Below are 16,352 nucleotides of genomic sequence, written 5' to 3'. Positions count from 1 at the left end.
CACCTGCTCCTGTCCATCTGCCACTGGGTGACAGCCCTCTTTCTGCTGCCAGCCTTCTCCTTCTAACCTGCCTGTTGCTCCTTGAGGCTGTTTGGTTCCTACATCTGGTCGTCCCAACCGCCGCCTCTCACCATGGCCGAGGGCGCTCGCCCCGAGGATTACTGCGACGAGCCGGGAGAAGATGACTTTGGAGAGATCATCAAGAGTCGCTCAGGTACGGATGTGTGAGCTGAGCTCCACTTCATGTTCTTTCCTGAGCAGATTCCTTTGAGGTTTCAGGCCTTCTGGGTGGTCAGATGTTTTCATGGCAGAAGATTAATGTCTGAATCTAATAATAAATATGTAAGCAGATGGCCTGTGGGACAAAAAGGTAAAAATGAAGAGAAACTTCCTGATCTTGAAAGTCTTGTAGTCTTTTCTGGTCTTCAGAAGACCCAGGAGTTTAGTTTTCCAGCCTGACGTGATCATCTGACTTTTTTAGACACACATCCTCGTAAAACATTTCTAGAAACATGATTATTGACTGGAGAATTCTGGATTTTGGTTTGTTTCTATCCATCAGAATAGATTATAGAATAGCGTTCTGCATCTGTCAGATGAAATGTTACACTTTGGTGGTGGTTTGCCCTCCTTTCTCATACTGTGGGCTTCACAATCTGAACATCAGAAACTGATTATTTCCATGAGAATTCAACATTTCACATTTCCATCTCCACAAATGTTCAATCCTTATAGAAGCTATGAAAACGATTATTTATTAATATTATAGTAAATAAATATTTTTATTTAAAAAATATGGTCTACTTTACTCTAAATGTTGTTATCTTAGTTAGATCAGGATGCCTCTGAGCGATGAATCCTACATCCAGATGGTACTGAAGTCCCACAGGGCTCCGATTAGGGACCAATTTTGTCCAACAGTAATAATACTGTTACCCGTATCCCTTACCCGTTACCACCAGTACCACTGATACCAGTGAAACCAAAATACAAGAAAAATGATCTGTACGTTTTTCTCTGAGTTTAAATCAATCAGTTCCAAAGGTTTCAAAGTGGACATATTGTAAAGTCCACTGGTTGTAAGGTCCTCATATAAAATGTGTGTGTATATGGTATTAGAGCAGGGGTGGCGAACACGCGGCTCTGGAGCCGCACGCGGCTCTGGGCCAATGAGCTTGCGGCTCTTTGCGTCTCATCATATTTTCAATAAACTGTGCCTCATTTCGTAATTTTTTCCTTCTTAAACCACACTCAAACCATCAGAGGGTATTAAAAAGAAATAACAATAGTAATTTGGCAGTGTGTGTGTTTTGAAAGCGTTCATCATAGACTCCAGGATTGTAGAACATAATAAAACAGCTGATCACGTGACGTCACAGCTGGAGGGCTAAAAGTTCTTCATAGAGTTTACGTGGTTGTCACGTGACTACAGCTTCAGCGGAGGATCTTCATCTTCTGCTGCAGATCAGTGAGGAGGATGAAGGCTTGGTTTATCTGAGGCTCTTCATCCTCGCTGTCACCTCGGGGGGGCTGCGTTCTGGGGCGGGGGGGAGGAGTCAGAAGCAACGGGAGGCGGTCAGGCGGCCAGTGTTTCGGTACCGGCGGAGCGTCCAGACGTTCAAACGCGGACTGCAGCCGTGAGAGCGCCGGGTCACCAACGCGGAACCGTCACGGAGGTTCGGTTCGGGTCCGCGAGGCTCAGCCGCTCCTCTGCGGATGGACCGGAACCTCAGCCAGGGCTGAGGCGACGCGCTCCCAGGTGAGCCGCACGCGCTCACTGACGTCAGGCTTTGGGCTGAAATTCCTGCGTGTCAGGTGAGTTCACCAAACGTGCACGCGGCTGTGGCGTTCTGATGACATGCTGAGAGACAGGAGTGCGTCGGTGAGCGCGTGCAGGCAGAGGATTAGTCCAGTTTGAATGCTGGCGGACATGCGCAGATGGTAGTTACATGGAAGACTGTTTCTGTCAAACTTTGCTTTGCACGCTGTGCGCATGCGCTGTCTGTATACTGAGGGGAAAAGGCTGTTGCTCATCAGCACTACAGCACATCTGAAACCGGACCAGACCCACCTGTTGATGAGGAGGTCTGGCACCAGTTTGGGCCGGGCCCATGTCAGAACTCTGAACATCTGTAGATGCGTCAGAGCGGCTGTTACCTGGACTTCCTCCCTCCTCTACGTGAGGACGGGGTGGGGGTCTCTTCTTGGTACATGAGCGGAGGATGAGATCAGATTCAGCCCTGGGGGGGTCTGTGTTGCTGTAGTTCTGGTCCATTCATGCTCACCTTTCTGCTCTGGCCCCTCCCCCTTTGTGGGAGGGCGGGGCCCTTTGCTCTCTACTACTGGCTGTTGTTGTCTAGAGTTGGGGGCATGTTGGGGAACCCTGGTTGGAGGGTGCTCAGGTCCCCCCCCCCCCCCACACACACACACCGGGGTAGTGTTGGGTGGGTGGGGACACAAATATCCTACATACATAGAAATATCAAACCCCCAGCTGTGATGTGTTTGCTCTGCTTCTGAACACTGAGGGGGGGGCAACATCCTGGGTCATTAAGTCCACGCCTGCAGGAACAGGAAGTGCTCTGATGTGTTGTTCAGTCCAATATTCCTGAATGGAAAGTGATGATGAGCGATCAGAATGTCTGCAATGATGGAAACATCTGCATCATGAAAACTTAACTTTAGAGTTTTAGATGATTAGAATTTCAATTCTTCTCTAAAAATAACCCAAAGGTTTTTTTATCTGTTCATTTCTGAGTATTCCTCCATAAACCTCCTCTCTGAGCGCCAGCCCCTCCCAACCCACCTAAACAAGTGAGTCCTCACATTATGACATCACAATGGGCAGCTGTGGTGGAGTGGTTGACCTCTTATCAGAATATTGCAGGTTTGATTCCCGGCTTGCCCGTCCATATGTTGAAGTGTTTGTGACTATGAAGCACTTTTGGCGTTCCAGGAAGGTAGAAAGCGCTTTATAAGTACACTCCATTTACCATCAGAAAGTGAGGAACCGCCCCTTCCAGGAAGAGTTTGCACTGCCAGCTCCACCCCCCGGCTAACAGACACACCCACTTCTCTTTGGAGCTAGCGTTGATCAGCTAAACACTTTCTTTTATATGAACAATCTGAACATCCATCTTTGTAGAAGTTCAGATGTTTGTTTTGGTGGGAGAAACACTGACACTCTGCTGAGGCAAATTATAGGATGACGTCATGAAACGAAGAAGAGAAAGGCGGAGCCTCAGAGATCAAGTCGTCTCACTTCCAGGTAGAAAAAGGTGCTGAAAATAACTGATAACCTGACGCTGTGATGGAAATGCGTTTATCACAGAGATGTGGGGATTAAAACCATTAAAGTGAAGGGTTCAAATTAGGGTTGTGCCGATGGACGATATCATCGTCCATCGTGATGGGTGACTGACATCCCGATGGAGAGACGCCATCGTGATGCCACGCCCCCGCCACGTTGCGAGTCGACACCATAAGTCGCGGTTACATGTACAAAATATCTTGATGGGATCAATGGTCGGATTAGAACCCAACCGTGGACATGGGCCCAGAAAAATGTTTTCAGAATATAAAAACGTTCACTAAGGTCACACTTTCAGTCGGAATAAATCATTCGCACATGCGCAGTAGGGTTTGAAAACCGGAAGAGGATACAACTTCCGCCGAACGGCTTTTTTTCCAAACTTTATTGAATGTAACAATTCAATACAAAACGATAACAGTGCCGAGCGGCTTTATACATTGACATGTCAGCTCGGTAAAATACGAGATGATCTTCTAAACGTGCTTTTAATAATGTTACGGTTGTTATGAAACACCTGTTCGCTCATCATTTGAATTTTAATCCGTGTGGTCAGTGCTTTGTCTGAACGTAGCCAGGATTAGCAGTATGCTAACACGGGCTAACAACATTAGCTTTGGGTGGCGCTGCATCCTGGGAATAACATCAGCCTTTATTTAGTCGGGACTCGACTGGAAACACAAATCCACATGATTGTTTGAATGTTTTTCTAAGGACTGAGCGAAATTTCTGCTTTGAAGCTCAAACCGCTGTGTGTGCTGACGATCCGAGCTGTGCTCAGACACACACTTTTAGACCCGGTTCTGAGTTCGGTTGCTTGTACCCCTAGAGCTGCGGGACGGATCGCAGTCTTACATCTCCCACACATACCGCTCATGTACCCCCCCCCCCCCCCCCCCCTTCCCATCAAACACAAAGCTGTAAGTCCGCACTCCCCCGGAAGTGCGGGAGCGGACTACTTCTTTTCTATTTTGTTTATTACTTTTTTTGTTAAAGTCACTTCCCTCAGTTTATAGTGGATCATCGCGGATTAGTCATTAGTTGGGAAATAAAATAAAAAAAAAGTAAAATAACGAATAGCAGTTATATAAGAACGATAAATGTAAAAAATCCCCCCCCCCCCCCCCCCCCCCCCCCACGATGACATCGTCCATCCCGATGGTTGACTGCATACATCGTCAACGGCCAATTTAAGGGACATCGCCCAACCCTAGTTCAAATACCGTATTTTCCGGACTTTAAGTCGGCCTTTTTTTCATAGTTTTGCGAGGTGTGCGACTTATACTCCGCAACAACTTATATTAGAACTAAATTGAAATAAATACATTGTTAACCCTCCTGTTATGTTCATTTGTGAGGAACAGAGATGATGTGGGTCAATTGGATGTATGAGGTCTGTTAAGTGTTGAGAGTATGTTAAGTGACTCAGAGAATCAGCAAACTTTTTTTTACATTAAGATCTTGAAGGCTAACAATATTTTCCAATGATTTCATAGATTCAGAAATGCAATAAAAATGACAACTGTTTCTACAAATACAGGATGAAAATAGAGTATTAGTTGGCCAATGACGCTTCATGAAAAGAATAAATAAATAGGTTTGAGAAATAATTACTGTGAAATTATGAGATAAACAGTCTGCTATGATTGATTCATATGAGGTTGTGCAAGTTATTAGTTCTTGGTCTCAGATTTTGTCAAATAAATTTCCCAGCAAAATGCGACTTATAGTCCAGTGCGACTTATCTGTGTTATTTTCTACTTAATAATGCATTTTTGGGCTGGTGCGACTTATACTCCGCAGCGCCTTATAGTCTGGAAAATACGGTAATAACTCTGTGGGTCATATTAGTGGAAACATAATTCATTTCTCATTTGTATACATCTAATTATGACAGGTCTGACTCTTCTGAACTAGTCCCAAGTCCTGGTCCAGGTCTTCTGGATTCAGGTCCAGATGTGAGCCTGATGTTTTCCTTTAGGAGTTTCAGGTTTTAGCTCCTCCTCCTATTTCTGGATCAAACATGCAGACTCATGCACCTTAGACATGTAGGGTCCTTGGTAGGGGGGGGTGCTTGGACAACAATGCCAGCAAGCAGCAGATGTCCTCCTAGCACCCTACCCGCCAATTTTAATCGCACCTTAGACATTTAGGGCCCCTTGGTGGGGAGGGTGAGGGGACATCACTGTGAGTAATCAGGAGATGTCCCCTTAGTGCCCTACTCGCCAATTTTAACTGCACCCCCCTTAGTACACACACCCCTCCCCCTTCAATATATACATCCCAACATAAACACACACACATGCACACACACACCCTCTTAAACACACATACACACACACACATTTTGCAAGTAAGGTGGGACCTGGGTCCATCTGTCCCCTGCCCCTTCCCTGGTGGGGGGTGCGGGCCCCTTGGCAATGGCGGCCGTGTCCCCTGGGTGCCGGCTTCCTGGGCCCGGCGGTGCTCTCTCCGCGCAGTGGGGGGGGTTCACATTACACGTGAGCCGGGGGTGTTCGTGTCCCTGGGGGGTGGGTTCTGGTCCTTGCCCCTGAGCAAATGTCCAACTGTGGCCGAGCCTGGTCGGGCCATATTTACAACACCCCTTGTGGGCCCCCTTTTTTCCCCGGGGTTCCCCCCTCCTGGGCGGGGGCGGCGGGCCCCTGCCTTGCTCCTCCCTGGACCAACCGTGGGCCGGGTGGGTGGCTGCCTGGAGTGAGGAGCGGGTCTCCATTGGGGGGTCCTGGCTCGTACCTGGGGTTGGGGCGGGAGGATGCCCGGAACTCCTGGGTGGTGGTGGGGTGCTCGTCTGGGACTGTGGGCGTCCTTCTCCGGTGGGGCCCTGCGTTGGGCTCTCTCGGCGCGGCGGGGGGCTGCTCTCCTGGTTGGAATGGGGCGGCGCTCTCTTTCCCTCCGCGCCTCCCTGCTCTCTGGCTCTGGGGGCCTTGCGGCAGTCCTGCTGGCCCTGGCCTGGGTGGCGGCTGCCGCTGTTGCTGCGGCGGGGGTCTTGGGGTGGTGATGGCTGGGCGCTCTCCCTCCTTCTTTCTACGTTCCACCATCCATTTTAGAAGAACATAAACACTCACCTAAGCACAGGTGTTAGCTCACCTTTGCAGAAACAGTTTGCATGATTGAATGACTGAAAGATTTCACACTAGTTGGTTTTAAGGCATAAGTATGCATAAATTAATAAAGTCTGGCCTCAATTCCAAAAGGGGTTTATTCAGACATACCTCTGGTTTGTCTGAAGATTAATAACTCCTGTTAAAGTAAAATATGTCCAACACAAGAGGCCCTCAGCTCTCATCTGTCTGCCCAGCTGTTGGACAGGACAAGTTAAAAAAAAAAAAAAAAACATGCAGACTCACGCTTAGGGCTTTGTGTGTGTTGGCGGGTGGGGTTAGTGACGTGGGGGCCGTGTCAGATCTGTGGGGGGGGGGCACTACCTGCAGCAGCTGTGTTGGACTGCAGTCGTGTGCTTCAGGCACCAGGTGCATGCTGGGATTTGACCCAGTGCTCAGGCTGAGCTGCTCCATCTCATTATCCTCTTTACACAAGGACACCCCCCCCCCCCCCTCCGCTCTTCCTGAGTGACTGCATTGTTGTCATTCTGTGTTGGTCTCCTCTGTGTCGGTGCATCAGCTTCTTCCTTTTGATTTTTTCTTTTTTTCTTTTCCTTTTGATTTACCTGAGAGTTCATGTTGTTCCTGAAGGAGCAGCATGCTTCTGGTTTATGTGTCTTCCTGCCTGGTGGCCACGCCCCCTTCTGACAGACAGGTTAGGGGTGGAAGGCTCTCCTGTTCAGTGGAGATGATGGGCTGGATCAGGTTGTTCCAGGTTCAGAAGCTAAAGAGCAGCTGTGAATATTTGCTGTTGTAATGGGCTCCCCCCCTGTCGGGGGTTCATGTATTTGACACAGACTATGAACTTCAATGTACATCCAGTTATACATGTAAATATACTGGATTCTAGCAGGGATGCTGATCTGCATCCACCATCCTTTTGCAGGAACACACGACAACAGTGAACAGAATAAAGGATCACAGACTGTCCAGTTTCACTATGAATGAAAACAGTAGAAAATGCAACAGTTGATCATCAGAAAGCAGGACATCAGATTAGGGTCAAAGCATTTGACACCACAGTATCATGTTAAGAGAATGAAGAGACAAAGACATCAGGACGTCAGATCAAAACACATCCCTGGACACAGTAACAGGTGAAAAAGCAATGACAACAGGACTGGTTTACATTGGTCCACGGCTTAAGGCTCTTTGGAAAGTCTGTAGTGGTAGACGTTCTTCAACACAGGGAGGGAAATCTTTCCAAAATATAGTGGCCTTCACAGAAAGAGCATTGGTCCTGAAAACATAAGAGCTCTGGGGTTAAGGTGATAGTCTCCACCCGCCAGTTTGATGTTAGACCCACTAAGGTGGACCCCACCCTGACCCCAGTGTTTTGGGTCTCTGCTGGTGATGTCATCCAGTCTCCCATCAGGAGGACATTTTTGATGGAATACGTTTGTAATGCTGAGCTTTCATCATCTTCAGCTCAGGTCCTCCTTATTTCTGCAGCAAGTTCAACTATTGGAGACTTCTGTTCTGCTCAGACAGCTTAGACTCAGGTCTGCTGAACCGATGAAGAGGAGGTCCACTGTGGGATGAAGAAGAGCCTCCATGTTTGTGTGTCTGCTCCTGTTTCTTGGTTTGTGTCTGTTGGATGAGTTTTGCTGTTTCTGCTCCTCTTCATCGTTCTCTACTGCTCTTCATCAGTTCATGGTCAGCAGCTGGCTTCATGCAGAGCATCTCCTCTTCTGAGGGGGAATAGGAGGAAGAGGAGGAGGAGGAGGAGCCTCTGAGAGTCACAGAAATCCTTTAGATTTAAGAAAAAGGTGATGAACAAACATGTAGAGGAAAGCTGCTTGGATAACATGAAGGGCAGGGTTATAAAGCACTGATAAAGCCCTGTTTGCTCAGAGGATGGATGGATGGATGGATAATGGATGGATGAATGAATCAATAAATATTATACGTTTATTATGTAAAGCATAATGTCCATTCATTCCTGATGATGGAGACCTCATTATCCATTATCCCACTTATACCTCGGCCATTGACAAAATGAAGAAATATTAAATCATCCTTCATTTCACGTATCTGGTATTTTTTTATGTTTAGATAGATTTTCATGAGAAGTTGGCTGTTAGCTACTGTACTTGCTGTCATGGTAACGGTTACCCAGCATCCATTGACCTCTCTCTGCAGCAGCAGAAGAACGTGGTCATCATTTCAGAGGGAAAGTTCTTGTCTTTCAGTTTGTTATTGTCCAGACGATGAAGCTAAAGTTAGTTTCAGTCCATCAGCAGTTTATTGACTTTGAGGAAATAACCTCCATGAACTCTGATCCAATCATGTGGATCAACAAACCAACAATAATAAAATCAGGGTTGGAATCTGACAGTAGCAGAGTCACAGATCATGTCTTTCAGCAGATAGCTGACATGAGCAGGCGGGGTGGGGGGGACTGGAACTGGTCTTCCTGCTGTCCAGTTTCATTCCGTAGGACCCCCCCCAGACCACTTTACACACCCCTCCTATCTGGTCATCTTTAAAAGAAGCCATTTCTCATTTCCTGTCCCTGACTTCCTGTTACACAGATCAGTCAGATTGTGTGTCTGTGTGTCCACACACACACAACAACATGCACACACACACATGAACACTGTCCTTTGATGTGTGTGTGTGTGCTCCTGGTCAGATAATGATGGTCAGGATAGACCCGTTTATCGTTTGTTCCGATCAATCTCTGTGTCCAGACCTCCGCTGTTATCTGTTTATTTTTAGACAGAACCCCCCACCATCTCCGCCCGTGGCTCCTCCTCCATCACTGTGGAACATGTCAATACTCCAGGAAGCATATCAGCTAGATCTATTTCGGCTAGTCTCTGCTCCCCTAAGAAAGGTTCTGGTTCTGACCGGGTCTCCCTTTGTCTGTGTGTGGCTCTGGGTTTGAGTTCTTGACTGGTCCCACGACTTCGTGGTCACCAGCTGCAGAAAAACACACTTCCTTCAGGGTCTCCTTGGAGACAGGAAGTGAAGACATTTAGAGGGAAATCTGAGGAGGTTTGGACAATTTGGACCAATTCTTAGTCAGGCTTTACTGGCATCCCCAATCAAGAACACTTGAATCCAGGACCAGGAAACTCTGGAGTCTAGGATGGAACTGGGAGTCTCTGATGTGGATCCATCATGTTTCAGCTTAGAATGCTATTGCTATCAGTATGGATGGAAATAAAAGGCAAAAGACGCACAGATTATAAAGCTACACATTTGATGGTCATTAATACAGTTTATATTTTATCTACACACATCTGCACTCAGTCATTCCAGAGTCGAGTTTTTCCAGACAAAATGAAAATTGCCACGGTGTGAGAGTGGAGACAAACACACGTCTATAGACCTGTCTCTCTCCTCTCATAATTTCTAAAAAACTTCACATAGAACTGTACAATAATAGCTTATGAAACTGTGTAAACATGTTTGAGGACAGTCAATATGGATTCAGAACAAACATGTCAACATCCATGTCCTTAGTTGAGGCTGAGGAAGATACAGCCAAGCTTTTGACACATTCAACCCAGCTGTAGAACTCTCAGACAAATGTGGTATCATAGTTGTGGCATGGAACTTAAAGTTACTTAACAGAGAGACAACAGTTTGTCCTGATGGGTGAGTACCACTCCAGATGTTTGGGTATTGTTTATGGTTTCCCTCAAGGTTCAGGATTAGGTCTATAGTAATGATGTATTTAAAGTGTCCTAGTTACCACAAATTATATTGTTTGCAGATGATACAAGTATATTTTATTGCTAGGACAATTATAATTATCTGATAAGTGCAGTAAATCTGGCATTTGCCAAAAACATGCATGGATATAAACAAACAATCTATGAATTAGTTTGGCTAACACAAAGAACTAACAAACTAACATAAGTGATGTGAAAAACACAACTACATGATTTAGTTAATTCTTACATTATATAAATTGTTTACAAAGCTAGTATCATGACCCCACCCATCAATTCAATTCAATTTTATTTGTATAGCCCAAAATCACAACAACAGTCGTCTCGATGGGCTTCGAAGTAAAACATGAAATCAAAAGGATCACGAATACAAAGAGTTCAATAGGAAAATACTAAAATGAACTAACAAACTGACTAAGCTATACTGGCATCTCTGCCCTTAGACCCCCCTTCGCTGTAAGGAAAAACTCCCAAAAAAATGGATTCCTGAAAAAATGAAGAAACCTCAGGGGTGCCCACATGAAGGAGGGATCCTCCCCCAGGACGGACAGGCGATTTACCAGAAATCTTAGAGAAGAATTAACTTATCTAAATCTACAACTACATATATAAAAGTCCAGCAGACGAGCTTCATCCAGCCGTGGTTGGGGGGACAGTCAGGGGGGGCGAGTCGAGATGGAGACAGGAACCACAGCCAGGTGTAGGAGCAGGAGCAGAGACGAGGTACACGGTCAGGTACAGATCATCAATACTCAAAGATTATTTATATAAAGGAAGGGTCATTATCATTTTAGGGTATATGGTACATTCAAACAACCTCCAATCAGAACACTTACAGTATGGGCCTGTTGGGTGTGGAGTTGGGTAAAAAACCTTGAGATCCATGTACAGCGGGGAAAATAAGTATTGAACACGTCAACATTTCTCTCAAAAAACATATTTCTAATCGAGCTATTCACATGAAATTTTCACCAGATGTCGGCATCAACCCAAGTAATGCACACATAGAAAGAAATCCAAACATTTATGTCCATAAATGAAGTTATGTGTAATAAAGTGGAATGGCACAGGGAATAAGTATTGAACACGCTTACTGAAAATGTATTTAATACTTAGTGCAAAAACCTTTGTTGGTGATTCCAGCCTTAAGACGCCTCCTGTATGGAGAAACCAGTCGAATACATTGCTCAGGTGTGACTTTGGCCCATTCATCCACACAAACTGCCTTCAGATCTTCAAGGTTCCGGGGGTCTCTTCTGTGAACCCGGATCTTCAGTTCTTTCCAAAGATTTTCAATTGGATTCAAGTCTGGTGATTGACTGGGCCATTCTAGCAGCTTTCTTTTCTTTCTCTTCAACCAGTTGAGTGTTACCTTGGCTGTGTGCTTGGGATGGTTGTCTTGCTGAAAGATCCACCCTCTTTTCATCTTCAGCAGCCTGGCAGATGACAGCAGATTCTGATCAAGAATGTCTCCATACTTTTCTCCAGTCATTATTCCTTCAATGATATGAAGTCTACCAGTACCACATGCTGAAAAACAGCCCCACGCCATGATGCTCCCACCTCCAAACTTGACTGTTGGTATGGTGTTTTGGGGGGGATGTGCGGTGCCATTTTTCCTCCAAACATCTTGTGTCTTATGACATCCGAAGAGTTCAGTTTTGGTCTCATCTGACCAGAGTATCTTCTCCCAGAATGTCATGGGTTTATCCAAATGTTGTGTGGCAAACTCCAAACGAGCTTCAACATGCTTCTTCTTCAGAAATGGAGTCTTGCGTGGTGTGCGTGCATGGAGGCCATGGCGGTTGAGTGCATTACTTATTGTTTTCTTTGAAACAACGGTACCTGCTGATTCCAGGTCTTTCTGAATCTCTCCATGAGTGGTCCTGGGCTGTTGGAGAACCCTTCTGATGATTGTTCTGACTCCTCTGTCTGAAATCTTGCGAGGAGCACCTGGCCGTGGCAGGTTTATGGTAATGCCGTGTTCTTTCCACTTCCGGATGATGGCCCCAATGGTACTCACTGGAACTTTCAGAAGTTTAGAAATGCGCCTGTAACCAATGCCTTCAGTGTGTTTTGCAACAATAAGGTTGCGTAGGTCTTTGGACAGCTCTTTGCTTTTACCCATCATGCAATGCTTCTTGTCTAACACCTTGATGGTGAGAAACCTTTTTAAAAGGCATCAATCAGGACTATACCAGCTGATATTACTTTGCACTGATAGGGGGCAGGTTAACTTTCTGAATACTGACAAACTCCAGCTGCTTTCTTGGCTTGTCAGACCTTTTTACCCCTCCTTTTCTTCATGTGTTCAATACTTATTCCCTGTGCCATTTCACTTTATTACACATAACTTCATTTATGGACATAAATGTTTGGATTTCTTTCTATGTGTGGATTACTTGGGTTGATGCTGACATCTGGTGAAAATTTTGTGTCAATAGCTCGATTAGAAATATGTTTTTTGAGAGAAATGTTGACGTGTTCAATACTTATTTTCCTCGCTGTATGCAATGCTCAGACAATTTTCATTTTACTGAAAAATACAAGAAGTTATAGCATATACTTTAAAAGAAACAAGTTATTCAGGTAAGATTTAAGAATGAAAGTCCAAATTTTTCAACAGATGACGAATGATATGTTATGTATTTGTATGGGTTAGGTTGGGTTGGTATTCTTGTGAGATGATTCCACACTGAAGAAGAAGGGCGGCAGTGGCTCAAGCGGTTGAGCGGGTCGTCCGATGATTGAAGGGTCAGCTGTTGAATCCGAGCTCCCCCCAGCCATTCGTCGTTGTGTCCTTGGGCAAGACCCCCCCCCCTGCCTCCACTGGTATGTGATTGTGCATGAATGTCACAGTGATGGTCAAGGGGGCCAACTGGCAGCCACTCCTCTGTCAGTCTGCCCCAGGGCAGCTGTTGCCACAACAGTAGTTACCATCACCAAGTATGATTGAATAATGGACACATTGGAAGAGCTTTGGAAAAGCTTAGATAAAACTAATCCATTACCATTATTCTTAAGAAGCTCACATAGAACACATCCTATGTGAAGAAAATTCCAGGCTCCTGAGATTCCTCAGAATCATGGAGTTGTTCCTTCATCCAAATCTGTTGGACAGACTCTCCTTTGAAAGGTTCCAGATGCTCTGAAAAAGTTCAGCTTCCAACTCTGCAGGAGGATCCAACCTGTGGGAAACCCCCAGGAGGCTTTAAATGACGATTGGTTAATCTGTCTGCAATCTGCAGGATTATCAGGAAAAGTTGCTGCTTTGGGCTGGAGATTGTCTTGCTGAGAGTTTATGTGAGAGTAGAGGTCTTCAGCTAACAGGAGTGTGTTTATAGGTTAATCTGCATTTGCAGAAGGGTTAATCCACACCTGCTGCAGAACTTAATCTGGAACAGGTGGAGGCCTCCACCATCAGAAACAGCCAGGATTACATCCTAGCACGCCTGTAACTGATACTTGTATTTGTGCCCATTAGCAGTGTCCGTCAGCTGAGGGAGGTACCTGCAGAAGCTAGCCAATCAGAATGCAGGAAACAGCCCAGTTTCCTTCAGCTTGCCTCCATCTGTTTGCAAATGTATTTCCAACAGCAAATTCATGCTGAAGAATTCACATTACGAAGCCCATCGAGACGACTGTTGTTGGGAATTTGGGCTATATGAATAAAATTGAATTGAATTGAATTGAATCTATGCAGCAGTATGGGAACTGCCCACTCACAGTGACAGGACTATTGATTTTTTTATTGCAACATCAAAGATGCCTATCAGGCCACACCCCTCTGTGCTCTCTGCAAATCAGATCACGTTTTGATCTCCTTACAGCCTACAGACACACCTTTGGTGAGGAGACAGCCTGCAGTAAAACGGAGCGTGAGGAGGTGGACACCTGAGGCGGAGGAGGAGCTTAGGGACTGTTGGAAGCACGGACTGGAGCGTCCTGCTGGATCAGTATGGAGAGGACATGGAGGGAGCATCTCAATGCATAACAGACTATATACTTCTGTGTGGATACTGTTGTGCCCACAAAAACCACCCATTGCTTCGCAAATAGCAAACCCTGGATAACGAGGAAAGTGAAAGTGATTCTAAACAAAAAGAAGAGAGCTTTCAACAAAAATGATCAGGAGGAAATGGAAAAAGGTGCAGACAGAACCGAGGAGGGAGGTAAAAATACCAACAAGGACAGGATGGAGAGGAACCTGGAGAAAGACAACATCAGGGAATGAAAACCATCACAGGGTGCAAGAAGGCGACAAAAGTAGAGAAAAAGCCAATGAGCTGATAACCTTTTTTAAGAGGTTTGACATTTCACCCCCCACTCCCCCCACTTCCAATACCAGCCCGGTCCATGCTACACCCATCACTGTGCCCCTCCCACTGCCTGTCCTCCCCCCTCAGCCAGAGGAGGGCCCAGCTGCTCAGGCTGCTCCTTCATCATTATTCAGCCATGATCTCTCTCTTTCCATGTGCTCTACATGTGATCTGCACCCTCCACCTCAGAATGTGCCCCCCCCCCCCCCCCCCCCCACTGCATCACAGAGCATCAGGTGAGGAGGGAACTGCAGAGACTGAACACCAGGAAAGCAGCAGGTCCAGACCGAGTGTGTCCCAGGCTGTTGAAAACGTGTCCAAATGAGCTTGGGTCTCCTCTTCAGCACCTTTTCAACCTAAGCCTAAATGTAGGACATGTTCCATCCCTCTGGAAGACCTCGTGCATTGTTCCTCTCCCCAAAGTCAAGAAGGAAAACAAGGACTATCGGCCTGTAGCACCGACCTCACATGTGATGAAGACCTTTGAGAGGTTAGTGCTTCAGCAGCTGAAGCCACAGGTGCAGCACGTCCAGGATAGACAGCAGTTTGCATACAGGGAGAGAGTAGGGGTGGAGGACGCAATCCTCTACTTCAGGGGTCGGGAACCTATGGCTCGCGAGCCATATATGGCTCTTTTGATGGTCACATGTGGCTCGCAGACAAATCTTTAATTGTACTTTTTTCTTTTTCTTTCATAAACCAGTCCTTCTCGGGCGCGATGCGATGCCAGAGGCGCGCAGTAGTAGCGGTGCTTGGAGAAAAAAATCTGCGCCAGCGCTATCAGTTACTATTATCTATTATTTCACAGAGTTTGTACCACCCGGAAACCTGTGAATTGCCGTGCCTAAAACTGCGCTCCCGTCTCTGAGAAAGAGCGCGCAGATGCGGGGACGGGATGTGTGAGGGAGAAAGCAGAGGGTGGGGCTGAGGTGTTGTGGGGACAGGCAGCAGGTGAATCGCGCAGGTATTGTAAAAACCTAAAACCCGCTGCCCGTCACTCACTGCAGCGTGTGAGTGTGTGTTTGGCTCCGCGTCTGCATGTGATCAGTCTGTCTCACATCTACAGAACATTCAGACCTAAGATCACGTTTAAAGTCTCAACGCCTGCATGAAGCAGAAACTCACCACGGATCAACCAGACTAGACCATCAGCAAAACTACCACGAGAAATACTCATCATTTATTAGCAACAGCATAACAATGTTATTGAAAAGAATCCACAGACTTATTGTACTTTAAAAATGTTGAAATTAAATCAAATGCACACATTCACTTGTATATTTAGTTTTAAACAAATTGTCGCGGACTGAGTTTGATGGCTGTTGGGCCGCGTTAAAAGTTCTGGAGTTCATGGAACGCATCGATCAAGCAGAGATCTGATTGGCCCTCAGTTCTGTCGCTCAGCCTGTTGTTAGGTAGTTTGGACCAATGGGGTTCAGCTGTGGGCCGAATAAGGAAAATGGGAGGGGCTGGAGCGGGAGCAGGGGAATATAAAGTTGGGAGAAGCTCTCTCGTCTCGGCGGGAGAGATTCAGGAGTTGCTGAATGAATTGAACGGCGTTTGTTGCGGTCTGCAGTAATCAGAATAAAGAACTTTAAAAGAGGTTAAGTCTCCGTGCCTCAGTGTGGGAAAAGAACACTACATTATTGTATGGCTCTTTGGAAATTACATTTCAGAATATGTGGCGTTTATGACTCTCTTGGCCAAAAAGGTTCCCGACCCCTGCTCTACTTACTACACCGCACCTATTCTCACCTGGATGAAGGAGGCGGCGCTGTGAGGATGCTTTTCTTTGATTTCTCCTGTGCCTGTAACACCATCCATCCTCACCTGCTGCAGGAGAAGCTCACCAGGATGACTGTGCAACCATTCTTGGTGTCCTGGTTCATGGACTATCTGACCAACAGGCAGCAATATG

General features: G+C 46.2%; 1 protein-coding gene across 9 annotated transcripts in view; it reads left to right on the top strand.

The window, feature by feature from the left end:
* dmd (dystrophin) overlaps positions 1-16,352 on the top strand; it is an 86,410-nt gene continuing 70,058 nt past the window's right edge. For 7 of the 9 annotated variants that reach the window (XM_078942345.1, XM_078942343.1, XM_078942330.1 and 4 more), the window contains exon 1: positions 3-214. In XM_078942345.1, coding sequence (XP_078798471.1) covers positions 133-214 — 82 coding nt within the window. In that variant the 5' untranslated portion in view covers positions 3-132. Of the gene's footprint in view, positions 215-16,352 lie in introns of all 9 variants that reach the window. The other 2 variants (XM_078942353.1, XM_078942354.1) reach the window with 1 other exon arrangement.

This window comes from Oryzias latipes, chromosome 2, assembly GCF_053564925.1.
Source record: "Oryzias latipes strain Hd-rR chromosome 2, Olatipes_Hd-rR_3.1".
NCBI classification, from domain to species: domain Eukaryota; kingdom Metazoa; phylum Chordata; class Actinopteri; order Beloniformes; family Adrianichthyidae; genus Oryzias; species Oryzias latipes.
This window is presented reverse-complemented; position numbering and strand designations above follow the sequence as displayed.